At 35.0% G+C, this 17,297-nt stretch overlaps 1 protein-coding gene across 3 annotated transcripts in view; it reads left to right on the forward strand.

Annotated features, from left to right (window-relative positions):
• The window catches only part of LOC115222109 (protein shank), a 151,059-nt gene that overhangs the window by 48,271 nt on the left and 85,491 nt on the right, over positions 1 to 17,297 (forward strand). For all 3 annotated transcript variants that reach the window (XM_029792232.2, XM_036511233.1, XM_029792233.2), the window contains exon 2: positions 5,263 to 5,478. In XM_029792232.2, the coding sequence (XP_029648092.1) occupies positions 5,311 to 5,478 (168 nt within the window). In that variant the 5' untranslated portion in view covers positions 5,263 to 5,310. The remainder of the gene's footprint in view (positions 1 to 5,262; positions 5,479 to 17,297) is intronic.

Consider the following 17,297-nt stretch of genomic DNA (forward strand, 5'->3'; position numbering starts at 1 on the left):
ATTGCAAGAGACGAGCCTACATGCAAGGGCAAATATGCCTTTACTTAGCTTGATGTATCTTTTCAAGCACAGCAAACTGCTAGGAGTTTTGGTCCCTTGTCATCCCCTCTGTGAGTCCCAACATTTGTGGATCCTTTCTCACTACTTTGTCCAGCGTCTTCCTGGGTCTACCCCTTCCACATGTTCCCTCTACAATTAGAGATTGGCACATCTTAATGCAACTGTCCTCATTCCTTTGCATTACATGGCCATACCAGCACAGTCTTCTCTCTTGTACACAACATCTGATGCTACGAATTAATGGCCAAGTGTTAAGTGTTATAGATTTGCTGATATGGAAGCAGAACCTGGAACTGTAGGATCTGAAACTGAAGTAAATTTAGAAAAACAAACGTTTTAGTAAGAAAGAAGACAGAAACTTAATATCATCAAGGAAATGACCATGCCCTCCTATATGCAGAGGAGGTGTCAGTAGAAAACCCATAATATAAGCCCAGTGTAAACAATGGATACACAACAGTTGCAGTGACATCACAGATAGGTGAGCAGAGAAGTTAGATTTTTTTTATGCAACTGGTACACTGCAGCAAAACACAATCCAGAGTACAAAAAGGTTGGGCAAAGTTTGAAGAACCCCTTCTGATATAAAAAGGCTTCTTCTTCAAACTGAGGGGCAAATTATGATACGTGTGTGATGCATATCACTGAGATGTAGGCTTTGACTGCTGATAATCTGTGAAAACCATATAAAAAGAAATTGTATGTTTCATTGAATGTCCCATGTTAGTGTTTGTGAATGAAAGAGTACTTATGAACTGTGTCCTTATTCAAAGTTTTTAGTGTTTGCAGGCACTATTCAAAAGACTTCCCAATACACTTCCACCAAGTTACAAAGTAATAATGTGCAAAAACATGATTGATAGGTTTTACATAGTGTGTTTGCAGGACAACTAAACAATTTCATTAGTAACATATTCAGAGATAGTTTTATGTATCTTCAATGGTACAAACTTTATGAAAAGACTCAACATGTTCAAATTGTTTTGGGTTAGAACTATATACAGCTCCACCAGAAGATACATTTAAAGCAATCCAAACCCTACTTTATAAAGTATTACTCTGCAGCTGAAAAATCCAAGAAGTGACTATGTGCAAGGAAAAAACATATAAACTTATCTAAAATATGAATCAGGTATGGGCAATCATTTTCAAGAAGCATGCCACATGAAACATGGTTCATCATCAAGTGGAACTGCACTGTTAAAAGTATTCAGTTCATATTTTAATGCACCTTATTTTTCTCATAAAGTAAGGCATATCATTCAGAAAGTTGCACAGGCCACAGTTTATCCATGACTATTATCATCACCATGTCTTTCAATTGCTAATTCTTCATCTATGGTCGCAAGTCCTATAGACAATTACAGTGCCAGTCAAATTGACAGGTTCCCCTGACAATGATTATTAAAAGTGTAGTAATTTACTCTGGGAAGTGGGAAAAAACCCTAAGTTGAAGTATTTTAGGCCTTGCTTTCTATTCCATACTTCCATCGTACATTTCAATGATTGTAACATTTCCACTCTTTTCCGGGCTTCAGGATTTCGCCATGACCCTGGCAGGATGACTAACAGGTGATATACCTTGCCAAAGAGTAACTCATGATTTTGCCCAGGACTTCTTATGAAGTATGACAGCTAACCTGCATGTCTACAGGCTACTGCCCTAACTGCAAACTGGTGATCCGATGGATGGTGGTTATCATCACAGCACCATGAGTGCTGCAAACCCTGTTATCCATAGCTTTTACCTCCTTCCCCTTCTCACTATTTTCTCATAATCATTCACCACCACCCCACAGTGATGTATTATTATTCTTGTCTCATTAACAGACCATATAAACCAGTGGTTTTCAATCAGGGTTCACATAGCCACTGCAGGTCCATATAAAATTTTAGGGGGTCCACACAAGAAAATAGTAAACTAGGGATCCACAATAGTATTTTAAGGACCCCTGAAAAATTTTTGTTTTAGATATATGCATTGGCATGTATTGCAAAAAACGGCTGGGTTTCTTTCTCTAACATTTTACATAGTTCAACTAACAAAAGTTAATTTGTGATAAACAAAATAGGAATTTGGAAAGAAGTTTCTATAAAACTAGTTTTTATACATGAAATGGCTATGGAGTGGGAAGGGGTCAACCAGAATACAATAGTAATCATTGAGGTCCATAGATAAAAAAATGGTTGAGAATCCCTGATATAAACAATCATAAGAATGACTGTTTACACCAGATAAACTTGGACCCCTTATATACACACTAGTTATCTGTAACATCCCCCTTCAAGATTTTTCTCATGCCCTTCTTACACTGCCCCAACATATATTCATTCATCTTGCCCATCAAACCTTATGTATTTTCATCATTTGAGCACAACAAATGGATCAAAATTACGACACCATATTAACAGTACTTCATGCGTACCATTAATAATTATGTAACTACTCTGCATGGCTTCAGACTCTATAATAATTTTATAATCACTTAAGTCTCTCTTTCTCTCAATTTCTTTTTAATGATCTTTTTCACTTTATAATCACTTAATTCTTTTTGTTTATCTCTGTCTCTCTGTCTGTTTCTCTCTTTCTCTCTCCTATGTTTTTTCCCTCATTTTTTTTTTACAGTTTATTTTATAACTATAAGCCTTACATTGGAGGACCATGTGGTACATGTGATAACTATGACCACCATTGCAATCATACATCAATACGTTACTACTTCTATTAGAATAAGTATAGTCAACATTCATTTGTTTCTACCCAGAGTGTTCTCAAAGCTCTGTAAAACTATGTGTTTTCAGTTTATTTCCTCTTTCTACTCTTTTACCATACTCATAGTTACCTCTAATACAGATACTAATCAACTGTCTCTTGGTCACCAAGTGATTAAGATTTTTCCCCTCTCCCGGTGAACTTAATAAACCTCATACTGTTTACCTACTACTCTGATGGGGACCACTCAACATACAATCATACTGCAACTGGGCTCAACTTCTAAGCAGAACGTTACTCTAATCAGCTCTCTCCACATAAGTTCTATAACATTAGTGTTCATAGGCACAAGTGTGGTTGTGTGGTAATAAGCTTGCTTCCTAACCACATGGTTCTGGGTTCAGTCCCATTGCATTGCAGCTTGAGCAAGTGTCTTTTTCTACAGCCTCAGATCAACCAAAGCCTTCTGAATGGATTTGGTAGATGGAAATTGAAAGAAGCCTATCATATGTGTGCGTGTGTGTACATGCATACATGTATATATCTACTATATATTTGTGAAAAATGTTGTCTCGCAAGCATTTGTGCAGGCAAAAGTGTTAGTAAATGTGGTCTGATTGACCTGAAAATTTGTACACCTATGTTAAAAACGCTGAGAAATTTGCATGGCAACTTTGAGTTTGCTTAGTTGGGGCAAAATTCCTCATCTTTAAAATGTGGCTCGAGTTGACCCAAATGAAATCGGGTTATAATACTAGTATATATATGTATATATATGTATATATATGTATATATATATATATATATTATATATATATATATATATATATATATATTTGGTGAAATAGAAAGATGAATAATCTTGTTGCAGATTAATCAAAAGTTTATATATATATATACATATATATCAGTGTGTTTGAGTTGTGTCTGTGTTTGTCCCCCACTACTGCTTGGTAACCAGTGTTGGTGTGTTTATGTTCTCATAAGTTAGCGGTTCAGCAAAAGAGACTGATGAAATAAGTACCAGGCTTAGCAAAACAATTAAGTACTGGAGTGCATTCAACTAAAAATTCTTCAAGGCTGTTCCCCAACATACCCACAGTCCAATGACTGTAACAAGTAAAAGATAAAAGATAGGCTGACCTTACTGAGTTTGTTTACATATGCTCAAACCACTTCCAGCTTCATATTTCAGTAATAATATGGACCATCCATCTGTTCCTCCACCCAAAACCCATCCATCGGGCAACTTGTTATGCCTGATATCTCAGACAAGCATGGGTTGTTCTATCTCTACTCAGTTCTTACTGCATCAATAAGAAGCAAGTTTTATTTCAATAACAAACTTGATATAATACCCCAATTATTATTTGCTCAACACCCTTTAAGACTCCCAGTTTTGATGAATAAAATATAAATATGCTGAAATGAAATTTATGCATTCTTAATTAACATATAATATTAGCTTTCCTTTGAAGAACAAACAAATCAGTAGCACTTCATGTTTTATCTCAGGAATTTATATCAATTTTTAATATTTCCCCATGTTCTTAATATTCAATTGTAGTTCACTTCAAAAACTACTTGAATTCTTAAGTTATCCTCAATCCAGATAGTTTCTGTTTTGATTTTGTTTTTGCTTTTTTTCCAAGGGTTTTTGGCATGGACTCTTCTTTGTGAAGTTTGAACTTCGTATGTAAAGTTAGAGCAGGTTGTTGTCTTCTCTTGGTCATACATTGGTAGATAGAAATAATCTGTGAATTGTACAGTGATAAAGACTATGAATAAATTGTTATTCTGTTCTGTAGCATAGATACACAGAACACTTTATTGAACAGGGTCCTCTTTGTTTTTTTAACTAAGACTACTTGGTATTCAAATATACTGAAATGTAAGGTATCTGTATCTTTTATCTTTTACTTGTTTCAGTCATTAGACTGCGACCACGCTGGGGCACCACCTTGAGGAATTTTTAGGCAAATGAATTGATCTCAGTACTTTTTTTTTTAAGCCTGGTCTCTTTTTCTGAACTGCTAAGTAATGGGGATGTAAATGTACCAACACTGGTTTTCAACCAGTGGTAGGGAACAGACACAAAGATACACACATGCATTTTCAATACGCATACAGTTTAGCTTTCCTCTGAAGAATAAACAAATTAGATAAACATTTCATGTTTTATCTCTCCATGGTTAGAATCAATCTGAAATCAATGTAATCTCTAGTCTTCTTGGAATTTCATTGCAAAAACAATACCTTCTTTCTATTCACAGAGAGATTAATTATCATGCCTCAAGCAGTAAACAGTCTGTCTACCAAGCTTAAAAAATTTCCACTTCCCTGTAAATCTTTATTCTAAATGATTTGACTTTGTTGTGCTTGTAGATCTTATGTCTCTACCATTTCTTCATATTTTTTTACTTTTATTAATAAAATGCATTCTTCTCTATGATTATAATGACCATGATTTTTTTTGATTTTTTTTCCAGTGCATCTGTTTAATTCATTAAGCTGGTTAATTCAATTTCGGAGGCAAAATGAACACATTTCGAACATCATCATCTTATATTGAAGATTATAATCCACCATTGGATGCAGAGGACATGGAGTTTATGATGAATCCAAATGACTACATTCCGATCCCTAACCAAGACAATGTAGGAACTGTATATATCAGAATCTCTCTTCCGGAATTAAATGTCCAGGTAAATATTTTTTCATAATTTAGTGAGCGTCAAAGAGAAACCTCATCCCATTTGATTGTCTTCCAATACCACACACCATATGAGTACGTCTTTGAACACTATATTCCATGTGATATATATGTATTCTAATACTGTTAACTTTATGAAGTATTTCTACCAATACTATGCATCAAAAGATATATGTTTACCAACACTAAATGCCATGTGATATCCATGTAGCAATATTTTGCTCATATATATCATCTGCTTAACAATACAGTGTACCATGTAATTACTACTCTTTTACTTGTTTCAGTCATTTGACTGTGGCCATGCTGGAGCATCGCCTTTAGTCGAGCAAATCGACCCCAGGACTTATTCTTTGCAAGCCTAGCACTTATTTTATTGGTCTCTTTTGCGGTTACGGGGACGTAAACACACCACCATCAGTTGTCAAGCGATGTTGGGGGACAAACACAAACACATAAACACACACATACACACATATATATATATATATATATACAACAGGCTTCTTTCAGTTTCCGTCTACCAAATCCACTCACAAGGCTTTGGTCGACCCAAGGCTATAGTAGAAGACAATTGCCCAAGGTGCCACGCAGTGGGAATGAACCCAGAACCATGTGGTTGGTAAGCAAGCTACTTACCACACAGCCACTTCTGCGCCTAGTACTATGTAATTTTTTTATCATTTTACACTACCTGCCCTCTATATGTTTGTTATCTATTGCCCTAGACAACACTTGAAATCTCTACCAACACTACATGTCACTTTATTAGTAAATCTGAAACCATTCAACAACACACTCCAACATTTGACCCAGAATGAGACGACTGGGCTCAGCTGTATGGGTGCTGGTGATTTGGCATGGCTAAGTGAGCACAGAACCTGTTTTGGTAACAGCTCTTTTTAAACACTGGAGACAAACAGACATACATGCACATGCATGCAGAAATATACATATACAAAAAGAAAGGGGGGGGGAGTGACATTACAATTTATCAAGTGGACACGTCTGACACAAACACTTTCCTTCTGCTCATACACATCAAGATAAATATGCTCACAAACACCTAGTATATTCTGTAAAGATGTTGGTGTTAGGAAGGGCATCCAGCCATTAGAAACCATGCCAAAACAGACATGGAGCCTGAATAGCTCTTCAGCTGGTCAGCTTCTGTCAAACCGTCCAGCCCATGCTGACATGGAAAACAGACGTTAAATGATGATGATGATACATAAACCGAAAAAGATAGAGGTGGGTGAGAGAAACATTAAAATGTCTGATGACAAATAAGTCAATATCAAAACAGCAATGTCAAATAGGCAGCACCAAAATGGATGCATCATTTTTCTACCCTTTGTACTGCCTGTACACAGGCCTCTGCTTCTTAAAGCTAGTTGATGTGATCTCATGCCCCCTACTGTCAGGCATTCCCAACTCACTCATCTCTCCTCTTCCTGTCACTTATATTGTTCACTGATCCAGGTCTCACACTAGTCCCTATGCCGACCCACCCCCACCCTTCCAGAATGTTAATCCTCTGCCCCCACCCCATGTTTTCCCTCCAGCTGTTGACTTGCAGCTGTCAAGAGAGGAACATTAACCATGTCAAACAAACTAGTTAGTCTCAAAGCACCTTCAAGGAGGCACTCCTGACTTACACTTTTTCCACCTCTTGTCATCCATATTATGTTCTCATCTTGCAATACAAACTATGGTTCATCCTTTCTTCCCAGAAGGTCAGCTCTCTAGTAGCACCTCTACACTCATACTTTTCCTTCCACTGTCAATAGGAATGTTCACTGAATCGGTCTCGCTGCTGATCGTAGGGGGCCTGTGAAAGCTATGTTTGGTCAGAGGAAGTAAGAGCATAGACTATTTCTTCAAAACAAAGTTGACCCTGGCAAGAGTTGGAGTCAACTTTGTCTTTCATCCTTTTTTGGAGAGTGAGGAGGTGGTCAATAAAATAAAGTACCAGTCAAATACTAGGGTCAATTGTAACCCCACCCTCCCTTCAAAAATTGCTGACCTTTGTCTGAATTAGAAACATTGCATCGTCATTGTTGTTTGGCCAGAAATTTGGGGGAAGGGGAACTGTAAATTCTTCTAGCACCTGTTCTTGATTGATATTTTATTGACCCTCGGAAGAATAAAAGATCAAGTTGACTTTCATGGTATTTTAACTCAGAATGTAAAGACTCAAAACAAATGCTGTGGTGAGTTCTCTATACATACTCAGTGAATTACTATTGATTGTCTTCATTTGCAAAATCAATATGGTGCCATATTTTGGGTGGAATGATATCAGTACATTTATGTACATGCATTGAAAAACAATGGATATCCAAAAAGAAACTAAATTCTTTTAATTACATAATACAATGATGTTGAAACTGCCCAATTGTTTAGTTTTGTTTTCCCATTTGACTATTTTTTTCTTTTGGTTTATTTCAATTTTATGATATAGCCATCTAAGAATGTAGTTTTAAATCACATGTCCATAAAAGGATTGCTTCACCTGCTCACCTATCTTAGTTCTTCTGTCTTTGCTCTCTCTCTCTCTTTCTTTCTCTACTGTTCAACTTCTCAGACATACTACCTTGTAGTATTCCTTACACTCTGTAAAGTAGTTGGTTATAAAAAGAGCATCCAATTTAGAAACCAAGCCAAAAGTAAATTGTACAAGTGAGACAGTCCTTTAGCTCATGTAGGAGGGCAGTGACTCCAAACAAAAACTGATTCAAATCATGATGACATGTCCACCCTACACCAGCAAGGAAAGTCGATGTAAATTTATCATGATGACTTGATATACTTTTAGTTATCTAAGTTTGTATCTTTTGACTTTTTGAATACTCAAAGCTGCCAGAGATGAGGAAACACCTTATAGTGGTGTACTCACTATATGGCTTTTATCAATTATTCATTTATGGCTTTTATCAATTTCAATTTAAAATTGCCTTAATTTACTGATAAGTATTATCATATTTTATTACAAACAAATTCTTTTATTTCAGTTTTTATTACTACTAAATGCTCAAAACTTAATCTGTCCTTTGATTATGTTTGGACGGCTACCTTTGTTAATCCAGCTTTCATTGTTCAAAGATATAAGTACATTCAACATTGTTTTAAAAATTAGCACATCAAAATTGTTCAGTTTGTAATGTAAATGTGAATTGCTGAATCTTAAAGTTCATCTTATTTGGCTATTGTATATGAACTCAAAAAATTTAAATGCACATTCACTTGTGCCCTTTGCTTACATTTTGTGATAAATTTTTATAATGATATATGTGTGTTCCAGACAATACTCTTTGTTGACCTCTTACAATGACTACTACTGTTCCAGCTAGCAAATATCATCTTTGCTAGTTATTAAATAAATATTATTGCTAAGTTTATCTTTAGTTTTAGTATTTAATAGAAGAGAGATATTTATTGTTCACTGTATGAAGTTGAAGATCAAAAATTCTTCTTTGCCTTCTCAGGAAATTTGTCTTGGAATTTTACTAGAGATAATTTAATAAACACAATAAAAGTTTTGTTGTTATAACCTGAAATTCGTATAGCCTGTTCCTTTTACCAAGAGGTACCTGACCTTTTCAAACACTTTAGCTTAACACTCATTTGTTTACAAAGTTTAAGGGACAAAAATGATATTTCCGTTTTTTTTTCTTTTTTGTATTTATTACCTTGTTTGTCTTTCATAGGGGACTATTTTTAATGCTAACAAGAAATTCTAGTTCTAGCATTTTTAGTGAGATGTGCTACTAGTCAAACAGATTTTCCTGACTGCTTTCGTCTTCTTTAAACAATATTTCAATGAAACAACATTTAGCTAATGTTTCCCAGTATTTTATAAACTTGTACTCGTTTGGCAAGTGACTAAATCTGATATTGTATTTTGAAACTGAAACTATTGCATGAGGGAAGAATCATAACAGTCACCTAAAACACTCACATAATCTGCTTCTTCACGTTTGTCTTATTTTGCAATGGTATATACAAGAAAGTATTTAAAAATATTATGATACATCTCCAATCTTGTCAATTACACTGTGCCTGTTGAAAGTCAGTTGACCAGTTCTTTCCTTGTTCTTTTCTCAATTTTCCATTTATCTTTTTTTTTTCCCCTTTTGTTTTAATATGTTTCAGTTTCTTAATTACTTATCAAAGTGCTTGATCACTTTACATGTCATCATCATTATCATCATCATCATCATTTAATGTCCATTTTCCACACTGGCATGGGTTTGATGGTTTGACAGGATCCAACAAGCTGCAGACTACATCAAGCTCCTATGTCGGCTTTGGCATAGTTTCTGCAGCTGGCAGCCCTTCCTGATGTCAACCACTTGACGGTGTGTACTAAGTGCATTTTTCATGCCATTAGCTCAAGTGAGGTTGCCAAATAACTTGCAAAGCAAGGGAAGAACAGGCAAAAGGAAGCTTTAAACCAGGTGTTGAGAGACTAAAGTATGACAGAGAGGCAAACATGGGTGTCTTGCTATAGATGAGATACCAGACTACCTCACATTACATAAGGATGGGTAGGAGCAACTAATTAGAAGATAAAGATGATGGTAATGAGGTGTCTGGGAAAATTCTCAAGGTACAAGAAAGTAAGTATAGGAGAGGATATAGACAGGATCGGGGACAGGGTGGTTAATTTCATAAGACTTTGAGGGGAAAATAACAAATGGTTATAGATGGGGGTAGAAGTGAATGTAGTTAATAATGAACAAGAGTGGCAAATGTCATTATGGTTGTAGGGGGTAAAGCAAGAGAGAAGTGATTCAAGAAGGTGAACAGATCAGAAAATAGGGGGATGATGTGCAAGGTGTAGGAATGAGGGATGGATATAATGTACAGTGACTGAGATGGAGATTGGAGGTACATAAGGTTGGCAATTAATGAGATGGGATACCAATAGTATCCTTCATTAATCAATATCCTTTGATTCATATCCACTCTAGCTGAGTTTTGCGATGCTTATGAGGTTTATAATTTTAGTGGGAACAACATAGAAAGCATTGGGAATGATAGAAGATATGAGGTGTTGGAAATGAGATATGGCAGCCCTGAGCTGTAGCTCAGAGGAGAGGGAGACATAACTAAAGTCACAAAAGCAGTGTGAATGGTGAAAATAGTGTGAGGAAAAAGGAGAATAGGAGATGGATGTTAAATGGAAGTAGTTTCAGGGAGAGAAAGATATAAACTGGTAGTACAAACAAAAGAGATGGAATCTGAGCTGATTCTGCTATCAAGTGACTATGCCAGCTGAAAAGTGCCATAGTTAGAAGAATGATGGAAGGACTAGGTGTTAGGAGGATGTGATGTGAGGAATGCTTAATAGATCAGATTGGATACAAGGTCATGGCCCAGCATATAAAGGTATAAGCAAAATGTTTTTAACTCCTCGTTTTTGCTATGATTGTTGGGTCTTCTTGAGCACAGGGAATCACCACTCATCTTGGTGCCTTGTCATATTGGTTAAGTACCTAACAATACAAAGTCTGAAATAATAAAAGGGTTGAAATGTTAACTTAGCTGAATGCTATCCAGCATAATCATTTAGTAAATAATATACTAGAGATTTATAATAGTGCATGGACTTAATGATATTGATCGCTTATTAGCATTTCAACCTGCTGGAATCAATAGGCTAGATACATGTACTATACTGAGGTAATTAATGAAATCAGGGTAATAGCCATTCTCTATTTCATATAGAAATCAATCAAGCTATATTCATAGAACTGCTATTGTTTAGCTCCAGCTCATCCCTGACAGAGCCAATCTATGATCAAAAACATTCCAGTTGTAACAATCCCATATTTTTCTACAAAAACTCCTTCATTAATCAATATCCTTTGTCTCATCTCCACCCTAGCTGATCCTTGTGATGATCATGAAGTTTATAATTCCAGTGGGAACATGTTTTTCCTTCATTGGTAACTCTCCTTAACTCATTATTTTCATGCCCTATGTTCAGCTTAACTTTACTGCTCCTGTTTCACCGTCGGTTTAACTGCATACACATTTGGTGTGTGTGTGTGTACTTGATTATTCTTACCCTTATTCTTACCTCTCTTTTGAATGCAAGTAGCTATGCTGTTCCTCTATAAGAACCTGCTCTGTTCCCCACCTTATCGCATACTCATCCCATAGCATAAAGCTGACCACTTCTCCCTCAGGGCCTGTAGCCTTGCAAGTTGCATGCAATCTTGATAGTGCTGGTGGCACAAAAAAAAAAACCCAGCAAATACACACTGTAAACTAGCTGACATGTGGAAGAACATCCAACTGTAGAAACCATGCCAAAGCAGACACTGGAGTGCAATACTTTCCTTGGACCCATTGGATTTTGTGAAACCATTCAGCCCATACCAGCAAGGGACATGAACTTTAAATGATGATGATGAACATTTCATCATGTTGAACTGTTAATCTCTACACATTTTTTCTCTCCTTTTTTTTTTTGTTCTCTTTCCATTTTTTCCTCTCAATCCTCTCTGTTGAAGTGTGTAGACTCAAAATGTCAAAAACTTTTCCATTTTTCCCAAGCGTCAAACTAATACACCAGCCTGTTGTTCCCTCACCTGTCTTCATCTTTCGCTTTCTGTAATTTTGAACTATACAGCATCATCATCATCAACATCAACATCCTCCTTCTATGCTAGCATGAGTATATATATATATATATATATATATATATATATATATATATATATAGAGAGAGAGAGAGAGAGAGAGAGAGAGAGTCAGGTATTCTCTGTATAGAATACACTTCGTAGTACTCAAGAGATTTAAACTTGAGCAGGTAGGGGAGTAAATGTAACAACAAGCAAACTAGGCTAATCGATATACAAAAAAATATTAAATATATTCAGTAGAACAATGTACATATGTTTACATATAAAAAGGTTTAACTTACACAGAATAGTAATGATATCAGGTATTAAAGGGGTAGAATAAGAGTTTTACAAGTCCAACAGCTGTTTCTGGAGGCTTGGTGGTCCAAAATAATGATTGTAAATTGATTCGATCATTGGATAATACCAGCTTCCATCTTCAGGGAAGAATTTTACCTTTGAGGTGTTGACAGAATGAGGTTTAAAAACCATTCTGTAAACATATGAACATTTTTTCTATTAAATGTATATATATTTTTGTATATCAACTTGCCTAACTTGCTTCTCCTTACATTTACTCCCACACACACACACACACACCATCATCATATTTTTGTACCCTATTTTCAACTTTCATTAAACCACCAAAAATAAATACATCACTCTAAATTCTAATATAATAACAGTTTGATCTAGATTCAGTTCAGATTCAATTTATGTTCTGTTTATTGATTCAGTTCAATTAAACATTTCTTCTATGACCAGTTTAAACTGGTTTGCAAACACTGTACATTCATTTTTATCCCCACCTTCTTCTCATTAGCATCACCAAGTACTTCTTTGTACTTGAATGAATGGCTGAACAATCTTTCAGCTTTCATATCTTTCTTCTTCAGATTGTCTTGTCTGAATCCATCTAGCTCTTATCCTGATGTTGAATGATATATTCTGTATTGCAGAAGGATTTTGTACTTGAAACCAGCTGTTTATTCTGTCTCCTGGTGAGACATGAAGTCTAACTGGTTTGAGTTTACATTTGTAGTAGATGAAAAGGTAGCAAGCCAGTTTCCTGAAGATGCAAATGGTTAAATCACTTAATTCACAAAGCTTTAATTGCCATAGTCCCTTCATTTTTTGGTTAACATCTATAACCTCAATGTACTTCGAAGTAGCTATCATTTTCCTCCAAACCAATCGTAAATATAATTTTGTGTTACACTTGATACAACTTATTAACTGTTTTAATATTACATCACAGATTGGTATTTTCTTTTTTCTTTTTCTAAGTGATAGATTAGTGAAACAAGTTATTGTTGTTGGTTCATGCTTTCCTTCAAAAAAAAAAAAAGAAAAGAAAAGAAAAAACAACCTAAAACCTTATTAGAACAATAGCAATTTCTGAAATATGTAAGCTAATTGGTTGAGAAATTATTACCATGCTATGATTTCTAATAGATAATTATCTAGTTTATAATCTTATAACACATCAACAATATTAATAAATGTGTTTTCATTTATTGCTTTAAAATCTTATTGCATATTGATTATTAATTAATTATATTAAGTAACAATTACTTTGCACAAAGGTCACTGAACAAATCTTGACATATTTTCTATTTGGTTTCGGTTACACTTGTATTTGCACATCTAGTAGACTATAATCTCTCTCTCTTCTCTCTTCGGTCTGTTGGTGCCTATGAGTGGCACATTGGACAGTCAGTGATTGCCAGTTATCTTTGTCTCAGGCCAACTGGTATGCTTCTTCTCCGGTGATGTTCAGTCTGTGTAGGTCTTCTTTGAAGGCACAATGCCATGTCTTCCTTGGCTGGCCTCTTTGTCTCTTACCTTCCAGCGGCATCCAGCCCATGGCTGTTTTGGCAAGCCTCTCCTCTGGAAGTCTTAGTATGTGTCCAGCCATTTTCATTCATCGTTCGGTTACAATAGACTATAATATCATGGAATAATTCTAGTGTATCTTTTATATTATTCCTTTTCTCTTATTTCAGGAATTAGACTGTGACCATACTGGAGCACCATCTTGAAGAGTTATTAGTTGAATAAATTGACCCCAGTACTTATATTTTTTAAAGTCTGGTACTTATTCTATCAATCTCTTTTTCCGAGCCACTAAGTTGTGGGGACATAAACACACCAACAGCAATTAAGTGGTGGTAGGGGACAAATACAGACATGAAGGCACACACACACTCACACATATACGACAGACTCCTTTCCAGTTTCCAGCTACCAAATCTACCCACAAGGCTTTGATCAGCCCAAAGCTATAGCACAAGATGCCCAAGGTGCCATGTGATGGGACTGAATCCAGAATTATGTGGTTAGGAAGCATACTTTTTACCACACAGCCACAGAGTTATGTTTCCATCAGTTGGGACTAATTCTTAGATAACTGGATTCTTTGAATACAATCAGAGCTTTAAGAACACTATCGATGTATCATACATACCTCTGCTCCACCAAACTAAGAGAAACAAGAATTGACTTGTTAAATAGTTCATTTTTGTTTCTGTTTTAATACCAATTATTTGTTGAAGTTATGGTCTAAATGGCTATGTTTATCTAAGCACAGTGAAATAATTGATAGTGCATTGGCTTAAATGGCCATGTTTATTTTGGAATACTGAATTAAGATATTTTAAAAATGCAACATGGAATTATTTTTTCCTTTTTTGTTAATCAGTAAAAATAAAAACTGCAATAAGAGGTTGAAAACTATTAATTCTTTTTTAATTTTGACACAAAGCCAGCAATTTTGAAGTGATCGGGATACTTATATTGACTCCAGTGTTTCAACTGGTACTTATTTTATTGACTTCAAAAGGATGAAAGGCAAAGTCGACATTGGAGTCATTTAAACTCGATGTAAAGAACTTGCTGAAATGCCGTTAAGCTGTTTACCCAGCATGGTAATGACTCTACCAGATCACCACCTCAGGCTGAAAACTAATAATATAATGAAAGTTCTCTCTGGTATATGACTTGTCCCATTGTCTCAGGTTTTCAATTTATAAGTTTTGTTCAATTAAAATTTCTGTTGGTAATTGTATTTATTTCTGTCAATTGGCATTTCTGAAATTTGTATTCATGTTATAGGGATAATAGTATTAATGGTACACTCCTCCCACCTGATGAGTGGTATATGCTAGTCGCTATAAATAAGGTGACGTCAGTTAGTACAGGGAGAGAGTACAAAGTAGACTTTCTTAGAGAGTAGTGTCTTTAGTGGTCTGACAATTATACTGCTATACCAAAGTGGGTGTTATAACAATCCAACTTAAAGGATTACAACAGTGGCAATGAGGAATTAACAAACTCACAATGAGTTACAAAATTCACAAAAGTTTTTAGTGTGAATTTTATGGTATAAAAAAAATCATAAAATTATGGAAAATTTGTTGGCTGGTTTGCTCGATTTGTAAAAACAGCAACAACAGTAACTGAAAGAACAACACCAGCAGCTAGAACTACAAGAACAATAGCTGAAACAATAACAACAACTGAAAGAATAACAACAGTGGCAGCTACAACTGCAAAAACAACAACAAAAGCAACAACGACAATCATTATTACAGCAACAAATGCTGCAATTTATGAAGAGTAAGTCATCAGGAAATACTTTAAAAAATGTTCTCACCAGATTATGTTGTGAACTTGATAAGAGAGTTTAAGTATGAACCAGACAAAGGAGTTACTTTCAAGGTTTACTATAGAAAATATGAACAAATCTTCAATAAAGAGTGCAAAGATTGGGATGACGATATTAAAACATATCTAATCTCAAGAAAACTGGCAGCAGGAGAACATGTGAGTTACTGCAATTGCATATTCCTGAAAAAAACTTTCTGACATAAACTTTAGATATAGATACAGTAGACATAATGTGTAAAATTTTTAGTGAGAAAAGCTTGTTGTTCAATATATGCTGAAAATGTTTGAGCCTAAAAAAGAACAATGAGCAGGACTACATCGCATATGATGGTAGAGTTAACAGGGAATGGGAAAAGTTCAAGCTGGAAGAATTAATGCCAGATGTGTTCAAGTGCTTGATGTTTACTCAGGGACTAACTGCAGACACAGAAGCAAAAGTACGAACAAGAATTCTTGCTAAGCTAGAACAAAACCAAGCTGTAACTTTACAAGTGTCAGAAGAGTGTGAAAGAATAGTAAAATTTAAGACATGACACAGAGAAAATTGAACTTAAAGATTGCTCCCAATTGAAACAAGTGCAAAATAGGCAGAATAGAAATCATGTGTATACTAAAATATAGTACAAACAGGACAAGCATCAGGAGAAAAAAACCCATGTTTTGCATGTGGGGGTCTATGCCCAAGGAAAAACTGTCCTTTTAAGAAAGCAGAATGCTTTCATTGTGGAAAAGTTGGACACATAAAAACACTGTAAAACCAAGTTGACAAAATGTTGGAACAAAGAAAAAAGAATAAACAGTATGTTGTTGAAAGAAAATAGTAACATAACAAAGAGAAAATTCGTAAATGTGAAAATTAAAAATATCAGAGTGAAAATGCAGTTAGACACTGGAAGTGATATTACCATTGTAAATGAAGAAACTAGAAAGTATTTTGGGAAACCAAAACTAATTAAATTTACAAAAGTTGCACATGGTGTTACAGGCAAAAGATTGTATTTTGTAAGTGAATTTGAGTGTAAAGTAACATTTTATGACCAAATGAAAATGGCAAAAATATGTGCTATAAAATTCAGTTAATCTATTCCACACAGAGTGGATGGAATTGTTCAAATTTTGGAATATGACCATAAGTGTTTTGAGTGGGAATATAAGAGAGAAGGGAGAGAGAGATTATAGTCTACTAGATGTGCAAATACAAGTGTAACCAAAATCAAATAGAAAATATGTCACGATTTGTTCAGTGACCTTTGTGTGAAGTTATTGTTACTTAATATAATTAATTAATAATCAATATGCAATAAGGTTGTAAAGCAATAAATGAAAACACATTAATATTGTTGATAAGATTATAAACTAGATAATTATCTATTAGAAATCATAGCATGATAATATACAGTCAAAGGTTCTATTTCTAGATGTTTTCTCAGAGGAACTGAGTTGTGGCACAAAAACAAAGACAAAAATTTCAGTAAAATGAAGGGCAACACTTGTATTTAAGCCAAAA

Source organism: Octopus sinensis, linkage group LG19, assembly GCF_006345805.1.
Source record: "Octopus sinensis linkage group LG19, ASM634580v1, whole genome shotgun sequence".
NCBI classification, from domain to species: domain Eukaryota; kingdom Metazoa; phylum Mollusca; class Cephalopoda; order Octopoda; family Octopodidae; genus Octopus; species Octopus sinensis.